General features: G+C 35.7%; 1 protein-coding gene across 1 annotated transcript; it reads left to right on the forward strand.

Moving 5' to 3' along the window:
- The first annotated feature begins 1,440 nt into the window (after window positions 1–1,440).
- On the forward strand, window positions 1,441–16,386 carry LOC129404370 (protein LEG1 homolog). The gene is made up of 6 exons (XM_055136735.1): window positions 1,441–1,741; window positions 4,015–4,098; window positions 6,362–6,546; window positions 8,103–8,203; window positions 11,539–11,777; window positions 16,283–16,386. Exons 1-6 carry the CDS (start codon window positions 1,441–1,443, stop codon window positions 16,384–16,386), a joined length of 1,014 nt encoding a protein of 337 aa, XP_054992710.1.
- Window positions 16,387–16,706: the final 320 nt, after the last annotated feature.

Consider the following 16,706-nt stretch of genomic DNA (forward strand, 5'->3'; position numbering starts at 1 on the left):
TTCTCATCTCTATCCCTGTTTACCCCATGGTGAGCGTCAATATTACTTCATATTGTTTCTTACAACACAAAGACAAATGGTATTATCAGAACTTAGATCCATGAGTCCATCTGTGATAACTGTTATATGTCACAACGATGTTACGAAAGTCATTGCCTGAGGATCTACTGTGCCATGTAGTGCTTGTTGAGGCTTCTGTGTTACTATTTAGATTCACTGAGCTTGGTGGTCTTCTATGCAACTTTCCAATCAGATTTGTTGTGATCCTACTGGGCTGACAGGCCTATGAAATTTTGAAGTAACTCCTGGTTGTTATTCCTAGTTGACTTTCAAACGTACCATATTCCAACATGAACCCCACCACAGTTTTAACTTCCCTCCACTAGCGTCCCCAGATTCGTTTATACTCTCTAGCCTGCCTTCTTGGTAGGCACACTTTTAAGTTTGGTTGGTGCAGTGTGGATCTCATATTTACAGTGCTTTTTGGCTCTGTGATTTAGATATATACCTGGATCACACCTTTACGGCACTAATATGCTGGAGGCTTCTGCCCCCTACCCAGGTTACCTCCTGTCTCTTTCTTCTTGTTTCCACCCTCAGTTCAATTTGATCTTAATCATTATAGAGGACTTAATAAGTAAGCTCTCCTCTCCAAAGGCAAGTAAATGCCTTGTCTTAAAATTTCTAGATGATGATGTAAGGAATGTCCTTAATTTTCTAGTCACATTAAAAAATAAATATATTAAAAGTTTTCTAAAAGTTTAAAATGAGGCACAGAGATATTATTGCTAGTGTTGTGTGTGCTTGTCTTGCACACATCCAATCAAGGTTTGATCCCTAGCACACACTATGTTTGTCCACATCTGTGAGGAGTGATCCCTGAGCACAGAGATGGGAGTAAGCCCTAAGCACTAACACTCGTGACCCCCAAACAAGGCCAAAACAATTCTAAAATACTCAACATTAAGAAGTCTTCAAGAACATTTTTTCTACTGGCATGTGAATATAAATCAATATTAGTAATGTTATTTAACAATACAACCATCCTGTTTTCTTTAGCAAGGCATTTTCATCTTTATCCTACTGTCGTGGGATGTGGGGGGAGAAAACATTGTTCTACAATTAACATAAATCTGATAACTGGCAGGTGTAGAATCAAAACAAAACAAACCGAAAACCCAAACCCAAACCCAAAACTAACAAGTCTAAAATAAATAACCAACATTAAACTCTCCTGGAACATTTTTTCACCTGTTATGTGAATAGAAGGTCGTATTGGACAGGTTACCCTATTTTCATCGGCAAGGAAGACATTTTCAATTTTATCTTTTCATCTCCAGAAAAAAGAAAACAGTAGATAGACAATAAGCCTACAGCAGAGTTCTTCCTTCGTTTCCCAATAAATACTCTGATCGAATCTCAGTCCTCAGTACTGGCACGATGGCGTTCTTCGCTCTGTGGTACTGTGTACTAGTTGGTTCCTTCTCTGTTTCTCTAGCAGAGATGCTCAACCTCTCAGCTCTATATCCTCCTAAATGGGAGGAGAGTCCTGGTGAATTCAGTAACTATACATCAAGAAATGGAAAATATGTTATTAATCCTTGGGTATACCCTGAAAGATTGGGGATGTATAAAATCCTGTTAAACAAGACAGCCAAATATTTTCAAAGATTTGGAAAAGATAATGAAGAAAATCTCTTATGGGGATTGCCTCTGCAGCATGGCTGGCAATATAGTTCAGGTAAGTATCTTTCTCATTTTTGTTCTAATGATCTATTAATATAACCATGCACTAGTTGGTAAACGGGACTCAGTATATATCGTGCATTCATTTTACAAATTCTTTTTTTCCTGCTTGTGCTTTTTTTCTTTCCCTTCTCCATAAAGTTTTTTATGTGTTGTATTTTTGTTTTTTGCTTTTTGGGTCACACCCAGCGATGCTCAGGGGTTACTCCTGGCTTTCCACTCAGATATTACTCCTGGCAGTGCTTGGCGGACCATATGGGATGCCGGGGATCGAACCCGGGTCTGCCACGTGCAAGGCAAATGCCCTACCCGCTGTGCTATCGCTCCAGCCCCTATGTGTTGTATTTTTTATTAGAAACAATAATAGAACATAAGACATAGTTGCCATTCATGAGAGATTTTATGTATAATTTGTTGATCTTTCCACAGATATTTGTTAAACTTCTGTAAGCATCCGACTCCATTCTACGCATTGGGTTAAATAAAACCATCAAGGAGATATCCATTGAAGCCAGAGATAACTTCCAATTAGAAAGTTTTTTGAAGTTATGATTACTTAGCCACTGGGAATGGAAGTGCAAAAGAGAAGAATCTTGTGTAGGAGCATGCTTCTCTGAGAATATTGATTTTTTGGGGGGTTCTCTGAGAATAATGTTTTCTGTTTGTCTCTTTTTAAGAAGCAATGCATGTACTAATGTTTATTTGAAGTATACTTAGGCCAGAGCTTCATAAATTAAATGTAAAATCTTGTCCTGTCTGACAAACCAAAGATTCACATGAGAAGGTGTGCTTCTTGCCTAGTCCATATTGAGAACAGTGCCAATAGGAAAGTTTTCTTTGTTTTAGATGGAAACAAAATGAGTGAACAAGTTAGTTTGATTTATCTCAAGTCTGAGCAGTGATCTTATGTAGGAGCTACTGAAATTGACAAGTCAACCACTTTTGTCTGGGAACACATGGAGACCCAAACCTACTCTCACTTATCTGACTTTCCTGGGGGTCAAAATGGCCATGGATCTGGGGAAACACTAACATAAAGTTTATGATTTTAAAAACATCTGCTTCAGAGAGGTTGGTAATGGAAGATGAATGAGCTGCCTGAATCTTCCTTTTTAATTAAATTCACATTCATTTTATTTTATTATATACATTACATTATGGCAGGATACAGTTTAAACTCATGTGGTACAGGGAGTATTAATGGTCATAAACAAACAGTGGGTCAGTTTCTCGGCCATGGAAGACCTAACAACATCATTAGAACAGTAAATATAGGAGAAATTCAACAAAGAATAATAAATATCAGCAGTTATATAACTGTTAAAAGTGAAAAGGGGCGTGGGGAATAGAATGAAGTGGAATAATCAGGCAATTAACTAAATAAGATTTTATTGCTTTTTGTTTTGTTTTGTTTTTACATTTTGGGTCATACCCAGCTATGCTCAGGCCTTACTCCTGGCTTTGCACTCAGAAATTACTCCTGACGGTGCTTGGGGGACCATATGGGATGCCGGGGATTGAATCTGGGTCGGCCGCATGCAAGGCAATCATCCTATCCGCTATACTATCGCTCCTGCTCCTAAAATAAGACTTTAAATATGTATAAATTTCACAGTAGAAATAGAAACAACTTCTTTTTAGAGAGTAAAAGGATAAGTTCAATTAGTGGTTCTCAGATTTGACTGTTCATTGAAATCAACAATTTTGTTTTAAGAACATCATATTCAAAGGTATACAAACAGAAATTCTATTCAGTTTTAATACTACGTGAAATTAGCCAAAATAACAGACTTAGAACCACATGTCATATGTGTATGTGATTGAGTGGAGGGTGTGTGAGTGTGTGTGTGTGTGTGTTTGTGTGTGTGTGTGTGTGTCTATGTAAAGAAGAAAACAGGAATGAAAGTGAAGACATGAAGGATTTCAGAGAAAGAAGGTTGGTACTGGATCTTTGAAAGTAGAACTTATAAAGTATTTATTTTTATTCAGGAATAAGGGGTACTGAGATATTAGTTAATTTACTTAGTAGTTTGAGATTTAAGTTTTAAGAAGTAGAAAATTTCTAGGATCATAAACAAATACAATTTTATAATATTGTATTTTCATTGACATTTTTAGTATTTTGATATAGATGAATTAGAATGCAGAATAGGCATTATTGTGTTAAGCTCAAATTCTAATTTTATAAACAAAATACAGCTAATTGACATTTATAAGCACGTTCAATATGTATGTAATAAAAGTTTCTGTATATCCTTTCTTTCCTAGGTAGATTAGCTGATCCCACAAGAACGACAGATTGTGGTTACGAATCTGATCCTTTATGTATCTCAGAGGACAGTTGGTGGGCTGGTAAGTTCATTTATATAACTTAACAGGCAATAACCTTCCCCCCAAAACAACATTCAACCTAACATTTAGTCACAGAGATTAAAACATAAATACTATTATTTCTTTGCCCCAAAGAAAACAACTCTAGTACCCTATGCTCTTATGTCACATTCTAGGCTTTAACAACCACAACTTCACTAAAGATTCCCCAGGGCTTACTCCCTCCTCTCATCTCCTCGCCCTCTCCCCCCCACCCCCAGAGGAATAACACTAAGGATAGCTACCGTTGAAAGATAGTTCCTGCAGTTAGCTGGGAGTTTCCACTCTAGGGGAGACTCTCCAGAAAAACAGAAGAGAAATGAGACAGCAAGAAAATAATGCTTTTACTCATTTTGTTCAGATCAAATCTATTTAACGTTTTAACCTATTTAACGTTTTAACCTATAAACAAGTCACAGATTAAGCTACCACAAGACTCGATAAAGCACTGTTATCACTACTGTTATTACTAGTTCTTGGTCTTCATTCAGATATGTAATGTCAAGATAATTTAAAAATAGTTTCTTATTTTAAGTTTTATTTTGTGCTTTAGGAATTAAGTGAATTGATAAAATATTAGAGCTTTTTACCAATAATTAGAATATAATAACATTAAATTTTGCTTTTCTGGAGTGACAAAGATGTGAACTAGTACCGGGTTTTCTAATAGGTATTGGTTCTTTTCAAAAACCACAAATAGTTATGGCCTCCAGTGTCGAGTTCTGTAAAATTCAGGCTTCTTTATTTTCAAATTAATTTAGGATTTTAGAGAATTGTATATTGCACTCACAAATGCATGTTTATGAAAAAAATGTTCTGTATCACCAATAGGAATCAATATAGCTTTTAGTCAACTATAAAATAGCTTCTGCACGGAAGAGCCTGGCAAGCTGCTCTGTGGCATATCTAATATGACAAATACAGTAACAATAACAGGTCTCTTTCCACTGACCCTGAAAGAGCCTTCAATCATGGGGAAAGACAGTAAGGAGAGGCTGCTAACATCTCAGAGCTGGGACAAATGGAGACGTTACTGGTGCCCGCTGAAATGGAGACGTTACTGGTGACCTCCGAGCAAATCAATGAACAATGGGATGACAGTGATACAGTGATAAAATAGCTTCTAAATCCGTTAGATAAGTCATACATAATTAGGTAAACTGTTCTTTTTTCCCCTCTCGGTGAGCCTCTCAAGCTATGGAGAGTATCTCGCCAGCATGGCAGAGCCTGGCAAGCTCCCCGTGGAGTATTAGATGTGCCAAAAACAGTAACAAGTCTCACAATAGACGTTACTCGTGTCCGCTTGAGCAAATCGATGAGCAATGGAATGAAGTGACAGTGACAATGACAGTTTGCATCTTTTAAAATCTTTTAAAAAACCATCCAAAGGTGTATTCTCAATCTTTTACTTTTTTGCTTTAGAGACACTATAAGATAAGAATTTTTCAAAGTCATGTTTGCACATTAAATCCAGGTAAATAGTATATGCCAATGCTATTAAAATATTGTAGTGGGGGGCTGGAGTGATAGCACAGTTGGTAGGGTGTTTTCCTTGCATGCGGCTGACCCGGGTTCAATTCCCAGCATCCCATATCATCCCCTGAGCACAGCCAGGAGTAATTCCTGAGTGAACAGCCAGGAGTAACCCCTGAGCATCACCAGGTGTGACCCCAAAATCAAAAATAAAATAAAATAAAATAAATTATGGTAGGAAAAGTAGCATTTCATGGTAAAGCTTCATTTAAAAAGTGCTGTATTATTCTAAGCGCAAGTGGACACTTTCTTTTTCAATTTAGAGCTTTAAGACTAATGAATTACCAAATCCATTTCAATTCTCTTTGTTTTAAGTTTCAGTAATGCACTTAAACTCACGCTTACTTATGATTGCAGTTATGTACAGAAATAGGTTTAAGTTTTACATACACTGTAGAAGGAATTTTGTTGTTTTTGTTGTTTTGGGGCCACACCAAGCAGAACTCAAGATTTTCTCTTGGCTCTGCATTCAGGGTTCACTTCTGGTAGGTTCTGGGAACCACATAGGGTGCAGTGGATGGAATCCTGGTTCCTGGTTGGTCACTGACGGCTGGACTATCAGTCAAGATCCCAGAGAGATTTTTTTTCCACAATGATTTTCTCCTAAATTTCTGGATTTGTTAGATTTTGCTTAGTTATTTACAAAGTACTGAACATACCTTCTCTCACAGTTGTTAGTGCTTATGGTAACACAAGTGTTTTGCCTTTACAGATATGAATTATTTTCTATGTGTATTGCCGGTGTTTGGTGCGGTGGATTCTGGCATCATGGGGATATCATCAGACCAGGTTGAACTTTTGCTGCCACCGAAGGATGGGTCGAGGTTTTGCAATAGTGTTTCTAGTTGTCAGTCATCATACCCTACCACAATGAAAAAATGGAAAGCCTTTTACCAGGTTCATTTTCTTTCTTTTTTTTTATGTTTTTTAATTCATTCTTAGGAACTGACAAGATAATTTCTTTTAACATCCTTGGGTCTAGGTTTTTGCACTAATTACCAGATATTTTCTAAGTATAAGAGTGTAATTGTGGAGCAGGAGAGAGAGTACAGCAGCTATTGGCATTCTCCTTGCTCATGGCCCATGTTAGTTCCAACCCAGGCATCAATATGGTCCCAGGAGAAGTGTCAAGAGTGATTCCTGAGTGTAGAGCCAGGAGTAAACCATGAGCATCTCCAGGTATGCTCCCAAATCAACAACAGCAAAAAGTGTAAATTGTTTTAAAAGTTAAAATAATATTATTACACTGAACAAGGCACTATATGTCATTAGCAACCTCTTAATAAAAACCATCCACTTTATCTAACGCTAAATAAATTACACATGAATGTGATAAATCACAAAATATTAATTAAACTAAAATGTTATTCTGATTAAGTAAATCACCAAATAAGTTACCAAATAACATTTGAGATAAATATGATTATGGAGTTAGTTTTAGAACAGTTAATGAACTTATTTAAAGAGATTTAATATGTGATCACAAGTCCGTGGATTGCAATTAATGTGACAACCAAAACCATTCAATGATAAAATAAAATATAATGATTTATATATAGACATTGGATTATATCAACACTTAAGAGATAGACTTACTAGTTGCAGAGATTAACAATTTATTATTTATTTATTTATTTATTTATTTATTTATTTATTTATTTATTTATTTATTTATTTCTCACACCTGGCTATGGACAAGGGTTACTCCTGCCTCTGCACTCAGAAATTACTCCAGGAGGTGCTCAGGGGACCATATGGGATGCTAAGAATTGAACGCAGGTTGACCGCGTGCAAGGTGAATGCCCTACCCTCTGTGCTGTCACTCTAGCCCTGATAGTTTATTATTTTAAATACAATTAAACTGGGCTGGAGCCAGTTTATAGCTGGAGCGTTCACCTTTCATGCAGCTGACCAGTGTTCGATTCCTCTGCCCCTCTTGGAGAGCCCGGCAAGCTACTGAGAGAATCTCGCCCACATGGCAGAGCCTGGCAAGCTACCTGTGGGATATTCCATATGCCAAAAACAGTAACAAGTCTCACAATGGAGACATTACTGGTTCCCGCTCGAGCAAATCGATGAACAATGGGATGACAGTGACAGTAACAGTGATGATTAATACTCTAATTCCTTTTTGTTAATCTTAATTTTTTTATGTTGACTTCAAGTATGGTAGAGGAAAAACAAATGATAAGCAAAAATACATTATTCTAGAAATTATAAACTCATTTTCCCAGAAAAACACTTGGAGTTCATTTTTATATCTACATTCAATATTAATGAAAATAATACATGATTATTATAATCCTAGGAAGTTAGTAATTGAAGACTTAAATTATTTCTCAGAAACAAAATTCTCTTCTGTGAAATACTGCTACATGTAAAAGTGAACTAGATTAAATTATAGAGAAAATGTTATAATCAAATATGAATAAAAATTTTCTTTTTTAATACAGCGTATTCAGTTACCTTCTACTAGCTTTGATAACCTCTTGAAGTACTTATGGGATGCACACACCTCAACTGTAAAAGAAACTTTCTCAAAATTTGAAGATAGGTAAGAATGGGTTCCCCCCAAACTTTTATTTATAAGGCAAATAATTTTTGGTCTTATTTATGCCTTTTTATTTTCCTAATATATGTATCTTACTTCCTAATGAATAATATATTTAATCATTGGAAATTTCAATGACATGCCATCAATACCTAGCATTTTTAGGGGCTGTAGTGATAGCACAGCATGTAGGGCGTTCGCCTTGCATGGGGCCGACCAGGGTTCTATTCCCAGCATCGCATATGGTCCCCCAAGCACCACCAGGAGTAATTCCTGAGTGCATGAGCCAGGAGTAACCCCTGAGGATCACTAGGTGTGACCCAAAAAAGCAAAAAACACCCCAAAACAGCATTTCTATGTTTAAAATAATATTTTATTAAGAAGAGGGTAGTGCGGTAGTATGATATATACAGTTGCTCATGTGAGAAGCTGCACACGTAAAACCAATACAATGTTCAAATATGCCCAATCATCATTCATCACCACCAACTGACACCCTATATCAGCATCAGGCTCCATGCTAAGCATAACCTTCTTTTGGTTTTCTGAGACTAAAGCTTCTTTTATATTATTTTGGGTGTTTTGTTTATTTACATTTCACAAACCATAATTCTCCTTTCTCTTTTTGACTTACAATACTCAGTATGAGCTCCTCCAGTCCTGTGTTGTTCCAAATGGACAAACACCTTTGCCACGTATTAAAACAAGTCAGTTTATTGTTATTGAATATACTATTAAGTTGAGATATTTCTGTGTTTTGTGCACTGACTTTAAATCAGATAAACAGTTTCAAATATGTTTCTGATTCCACAAGTTGTCTTCATTGTATTAGTGAGTTCTTTCATTATTTCGAAATATTTTGCCTAATTTGATATATAGTCCCATTCATTTATTTTAAAATTTATTTGATATGTAATAATATCAAACTTTTGAGAGTTTCCTATAATATTTGGTCGTGGGTATTAGATTTTGAATCATTACTATGGGAAATCATATTGAATTATGGTATATATCTAGATATATTTAAAAATTATACAAAAATTCGATATTTCACACCCACTTCACACACATTTTTCTCCGCATTTCATTTTTTCTGTATAGCTATATGGGGACTTTTATTATTTCAATATATATTTGAATAGTATTATTAATCACATCTTGAGCATGAAAAAATTAATATTTTTATTTTTCTTCATCACTTTATTTCCTTTGGGTTAATAAGCTTTATTTTCCATTGTGTTAAAAAAATTTAAGGCTATGCTTCTGCTACACATCAAGAAACTTACTTAAAATTTTGTGTTATTGTTTTTAGCTGAAGTAGGTAATTTAGGTAGTAACTATATATATGAAACAGCACTGTACTCTACATATACTTAAATAAAACTATGACCCTGAGGCCAAAGATTGATGCATCTGTTGCTATGTCTTAAATGGAGCCATTTAACATTATTTTTCAAAGCTTTACTTAACAATATCATATTTCACTACTAATCCTGAATGTCTAATAATACACCTGTTTAATCATTTAATGACATCTGTTGATTTTAACTTTTGCTCATGTACACTTTGTGTGCTGAGTTAATACTCTATCTTATTCCTCCTCCCTTAATGTTGCTGACTCCTGTGAATTTGTTGCATTAACTATTTATTAGGGCTGAGTGTCCATTACACAAAATTATTATGAATTTACATTTCCTTTCATAATCACCTTTTTTTTCTCTTTTTTGGGGGGGTCACACCCGGCATTGCACAGGGGTTACTCCTGACTCATGCACTCAGGAATAACTCCTGGTGGTGCTCAGGGGACCATATGAGATGCTGGGAAACAACCTGGGTCAGCCACATGCAAGGCAAACGCCCTACCCGCTGTGCTATTGTTCCAGCCCTCATAGTCACCTTTGATGGGACTAATGATAGCCAACTAGAAATTCAAATAAAATTATTCTCTCATGAAGGGTCCGCTGTACCCACTTTTCTATTTCTGTGTATAGGAAGCAAGAAAGGAGCCCATAAGGATGGGAACTCAACACCAAAGTTTCTTTTGGGGGGATTGTGTTATAATTTGTTTGATATAAATAAAAATAATTCAAACATTTTGATTTTAATAGGTCTAGTAAATGTTATGTGAAAATAGAAACCTAGAAGATGATTAAAAAATCTAGGAGGTATAATATAATAAAAATCAAACTTAAATATATGAGTGGCAGAGTGCGATGGGAATTTTGTGCAGGAGGATATAGTAGATTTCAACTCAGGTGCACTGAGAATGCTGTTAAGGAGGTGACATCTATCAGACTTGAAGTAGAATGTAGTTGGTGAATAAAGAAAGGAGTCAATGATATTTCAGGTGTAATATATCTTAAAATATTTTAAGTTGCTCAGCATGTTTAGATAGTAGATGGAGATAAAATTGTGCATTATATAGTGATAAAACCAATTTCCAGAACTTTAACCTTTCCCATATAAAATTTAACACAAAAAAAGTTTGGCTTCCTAGCAGACTTGTTCCAGTAGAATAAGAACAACATCAAAAAGTATTTAGGAAACCAGAGAAAAAAATCACCTATCATTTTTTGGACAATGCTAAATATTTTGGGGGTGTTCTGACTTTAAGATATCATCAGTATTTGGCTGGAGGAACCAGTGGGATGGGAGATGCATGCGGAAAGTAGATAATGGAGCAAACATGATGACCTCTCAGTGACTGTGTTGCAAGCCATAATGTCCAAAAGTAGAGAGAGAGTATGGGGAATATTGTCTGCCATGGAGGCAGAGAGAGGATGAGAAAGGGGGGGTATACCCGGGATATTGGTGGTGGGGAATGTGCACTGGTGGATGGATGGGTGTTTGATCATTGTAAGATTGTAACCCAAACATGAAAGCTTGTAACTATCTCACGGCGATTCAATAAAAAATGAAAAAGAGATATCATCAGTTTTTAAAAGATGTTTAGTCTAGCAAACATTTGATCTTCAAATCTTTGATTTTTCGGTATTATACATTTCTAAAGAGAGCTCACCACATAACATTTGGTTATTACATAATAATCAAATATAAGATGTTTGGTTGAAGAGATAAAATCTCAAAATAAATAATTATAAATAATTCAAGAGATGCTCTTATCCAAATAAAAAATTATAATTCCCCAGTTATTTCTTAGAATATTACCTATAGCTCCTATTTTTGAATATGTATATATATACATATGTAGAGTATAAGTGGAATAGTATGTGATAGATCATAAACATAATTGTTGCCAGGTAATGAACCTTTCTATAAAACAGTGTGGTTGAAATTCTGAGGGAAGCAATTATTTATTTTTTCCATTTGATTTTTAGGTATGCATATTACTCTAACCCTGAAGTAAAGTTTGAGAAAGATTGGATTACAGTTTTGGGATATTTTGCATCGTTCTGGCTCCATACAACTTTGATTACAATACATGAATTCCAGATAGGACTGCCACCACGAATCCTTGTTAATGGAGATGAAGCTCCCTTCATAAAAGACTTTAGTAACTTTCAGAATGTAGTTATGCTTGGTCTGAATCTCCTTTACAAAGTGGACAGTGCTTCAGGTAAGTGCCTTATAAACAATAAAGAAAATCAAAATTATGTTTAATAGATAAAGAAAAAAGATTATGTCATATATATCATTGCAACAGTTATTCTAGAAAAATATTCAGTTTTTTTATGGTATATATGTTACTTATCTTGATTCTAGCCTTTCTCCTGGGTCCTTATTGGCCCATGGAAGTATCAGAATAGCTCGGGTTGACATTTTTCATCCACAGACTCATAGATATGTGTATATATACACATATATATCCAAACCCACATACATAAATGTAAGATTTTTTTTTGTTACTTATTTTCTTCTTTCCCTTATATATCACTCTTATAAAAATAAAGGAGTCTCAAAAGAAAATCTTCCACAGTTAATGGGAAAATAGCATATTTATTCTTTTAAACTCCTCTATCCTTACTATAATGGAAGAAGTACTATATTCCAGCCATTTAACTATAGGATGTCTTATCAGAATATAAATAGGACTCTATTTTTGCAATTTGAATAAGCATATAATCACAACTATTTAAAATATTCTAATTCAGTGAACCCAGGAATCATATTTAAAACACAATCTAAACATTAATAGAGTAAAATAATTAAACAAATAAAAAATATAAACGTTAATTTAAAATTGCTTATATATAGTGACGAGTATATTATAATACCTTAACATTTTGTAGATAAATATATTGGAGAATTTAATAAACTTCAAATGACATCATAAGTTTCTCAAACTTATTTCTTTTGATGAATTTAATAAATCCACAGCCACATCAGAACAATTCCCTCTGAAGGAAACCCAGAAACTAGCTAAGTGATTCTTGCACAGTAGGAGAATGAGGAAAATAATACATATAATTAGAAAATACTGTGACATGTTCTTGTTAAAAACCAACTGAACAAATAAAACTGCCACTGCAACACTTAACTAAGAGGGATCTCATAACTTCTAGCTTCTGCCTGAAGAATAAACAGTTTGACATCCCAAATTTTAAGACCTTCTCTTAGAGAAGGTGTAAAAAACTAAGGCTCGCCGAGGGGTGAGTGCACTCGAGGCTCTCACCGCCCGAGTTCGGTGCCCTGGAACCGCAGTGTGTGGACCGGATCGGGAAGGTCGGTGGTCAAGGACAGGCGAAGGAAGAACGAGGACCAAGCTGGTTGCTGATTAGTTGCCATTTATTCAGTCTTCCATCTTTCTCATCTCAGGCACTCCCAGCTCCGGCCTCTCTCTGGATCTACTCCTGCCTCTTTCTCCCTTCTCTCTCTCCTCCTCCTTGTCTCTCCCACCTTGCCCTCTAGGCTACAACCAGCCAGGTAGCAAAATCAACATAAGAAAGCCCTTCCTGAGGGCAGGGCACTCCAAAGCCCTTCCTCACTCTTAAGGTTTTTTTCTTTTCCTTAGTCCAGGAACTTATTAACATCTTAATACTAGTTATTTTTGTATGGACATAGCAAGGGATACATTGAGGCTTGCAAGGCAGCTCTCCTGGCAACATCTTGCCACAGGCTCAGACCACAGCACTCAGGCCAGATTAATCATTCCTCACCCTAGCAGGGTCCGAATCTAGTATCACTGTTTGGATCATGACAGCATTTGTCCATGATCAAGCTCTTAACTTATAGCTAAGCATTAGGCACTTTGGCCAGGCCCATCTCGATGCCAGGGTAGCACACACGTCGGGACCGTGCTTTGGGGGTGCTAGGAAGTAAGGGCAGCTGAGGCTTAGGTCAAGAGAACAGATGCCCTGGAGGAAAATATCATGTAGAGTCAAATGACTCCCAGGTTACAAAAGCATAACATTTGTTAAGTCTTCCTGTGTCTATACAAAATGGACTTGCTCTGAATAAACTATGCAAAGGACTCAAGGAGAAGAGAAAAACATTATTTACAAGTCAACAGAACACTAAGAAAGAAGCTACAAATGAACAAAGAGGAATAGGAGCACTGTAACGGAGTAGCCCAATAAACCTAAACTACTGAGGCTATGTTATCCTACAAGAAGGGTTTCCCTAAAATCCACCAGGACTGGTTTCTATAAAAATCATGTGGTTGAAATTAACTAAGGGGCAGTTCTTTTTTCTTCCAATTTCATATGTTTTATTTTATTTTTTTATTATTACTATTAAAAATTTTTTTTATTAATGAATCACCATGAGATACAGTTACAGACTTAGAAACTTTCGTGCTTGTGTTTCAGTTATATAATAGTCGAGTGCCCATCCCCCCACCAGTGCCCATATTCCTCCACCAATGGTCCCAGAATCCCTCCCACAATCCCCACCCTGTCCCCTCCACACCAGCCTGCCTCTGTGACAGGGCATTCCCTTTTGCTCTCTCTCCTTTTGGGTGTTGTAGTTTGCAGAGAATCCAATAATAAGTAAATCAAAGACAAAGAAGGGCAATTATTTCAGAATAGTGAAAGGATGAAAGTTTGAAAAAAGGTGAAGTTAGCTTAAATAAGACCAATATTGAATGGACCATTGTTAAGATTTTAGCAATTCCAGAAGGAAAAGAGAGGGATAGAGAGAAATATAAGGAGACATAAAATATGTATGAAGCAATAATGCCTAAAAACGTCTGTGGAAATAGACATCAGCATCCATAAATCTTAGAGAATATCTTTCGTCTTGCTTTTATGAAATAAAATTAGAAGGAGAACCACACTTAGATACATTATAGTTAATGTCAAAAATTAAACACAAGGATAGTCTCCTAAAATCAACTAAAGGCAACAACTTATTATGTACAAAGAACACCTATAAGACTAGTAGCAGTAAATTCAAAGCAAAAACTGCAGGTCAGAAGAAATGGCCCAATATATCAAAGTAGCATTGCAGCACTGTCATCCTGTTGTTCATTGATTTGCTTGAGCGGGCACCAGTAATGTCTCTACTGTGAGACTTGTTACTGTTTTTGGCATATTGAATATGCCACGAATATTGCCAGGTTCTGTATCAAAGTTCTTAGAGAAAAATTGCCAACTGAAAGAACTGCAAATAAGCCTTAGAAAAATGTAAAGTATAAATATCACTAGTAAAGACTTATATATAGTTGAATTAATAATAATTTAATGATGCAATGGTGGTGAGTTAATCAGCTATAAATCTAGTGAGCAGCAAAAATATTGTTACACGTTTCTTAATAAATACTAAAATCAAAATATTGTCAATTGTTTTACCAAATATATGAAATATGGTAACAGAAAATCAAAAGCATGAAAGTAAAATAAAAATTTTAAATGCATTCTAGTTTAAATTGTTATCATCAAAAACAGATTGCTTACATATAATATGCTTTATAAATTTTATGCTACATGTGCAAAAAATAAAGGTAACGGACTCTAAGCATTCCACTATGAAATTCATAAAATCACTATGAATAAGATAAAGAGAGGAAAAACACAGAAAAATTATTAGACAAATATCAAGAACTGGTCAATTAATTTTTAACTAAAAACTTTACATGTGTAAACATCACAAAATAAACATTTAATATTTATATGCAAAATATCAATTTTTTATTTTTTGTGATTTATTTTATTGAATCACCATATGGAAAGTTACATAGTTCCCAGGCTTATGTCTTAGTTATACAATACTCAAACACCCATCCCTTCACCAGTGCCCATATTCCATCACCAAAAACCCCAGTATACCTCTCACCTCCCGTCCCCCCTCCTCCACCTGCATAACTGATGAATTTCATTTCATTTTCTCTTGAACTTGATTACATTCCATATTTCAACACAAAACTCACTTTTGTTGTTGGAGTTTCCCCCAAAAACAGACAGCCCTACTACCAAGGAAGCATTTGATAATTAGTTTTCCATTGCTGAGAATGAAGCAATATGAAGTCCAACTGCTCCAAGTACATAACTCTTTTTTTTCCTTTTTCTTTTCTTTTTTTTTCTCTTCCCCCTTCCCGCACTGCCCAGTTCAGACTTGCTTAATAGACCTCATAATATGATGGACGCCACGCTGCGTTTCTCCTCGAAAATGAGAAACAACGGGGAAAGAGGGATATTTCCTCTCCTTGGCCGGCGTGGGGTTATGACTTAGTTCACAGTCTACAGAAATGGCTGCTACTCTGATTACCTTCAATATTTCAACAAAAAACTCACTGTTATTGTTTGGAGTTTCCCCCCAAAGTCAGACCTACTAAAAAGGAACCGTTTCACATTGTTGAAAATTAAGAGATAGTTTTGGTTTTGGATTTCTGTATGAAATCCAGGGAAAATTCTGCCAGAAATTGCATCCCTGCAAGCTTTTATTTCCCTTTTGTGGTGCTCATAAGATGGAAAAGCCTTGAGATAGAAACCCTTCCCCGCTGGCACCGCATGGGGCAGCGGCTCAGTTCACAGTCCAGAGGCCTTTCTTTGAGCTGCTAGTGTCCAAACTTGGCCTCCGGGATCATGCTCATGCAGCAGCCGAAAGCAAAACATCAAATTTTGCTGAAAAATTATTTTTATAATAGTTATAACTTTACCAGCAATAATTTTATATCTCTTTTAGGTTCATCACTTTTAACGCTGTGGAAATTTTTGATGAATATACCTGGAGCGAAGACTGCAGTGCAACTGCTAACAAAAATAATTGCTAAAGCCTTTACTTCGTAATTTTTAGAAACTGATAATGGTTATAAAATTTTTTTGATCAGCACCATTACAAATTTTAGTCTGCTAAAACTATATTATTCATGTTTCACAGTTTTCAATTTATGATTACTTGTAATTTACTCATGCATTTATAATTTTAAATGAAAATTAATGGTATAAGTCTATTGATTAATTACTATTTGTGAATCTTTGGGGGTTTGTTTTTGGGTGACATCTAGTGATGCCTAAGGATTGCTCCTGGCTCTGTGCTCAGGGGGTTTTCAAGGGACCATATATGGTATTAGGGATTAAACTCACTTGGGCATATGCAAGGCAAGTGC

Source organism: Sorex araneus, chromosome 4, assembly GCF_027595985.1.
Source record: "Sorex araneus isolate mSorAra2 chromosome 4, mSorAra2.pri, whole genome shotgun sequence".
In the NCBI taxonomy this organism is placed as follows: Eukaryota; Metazoa; Chordata; class Mammalia; order Eulipotyphla; family Soricidae; genus Sorex; species Sorex araneus.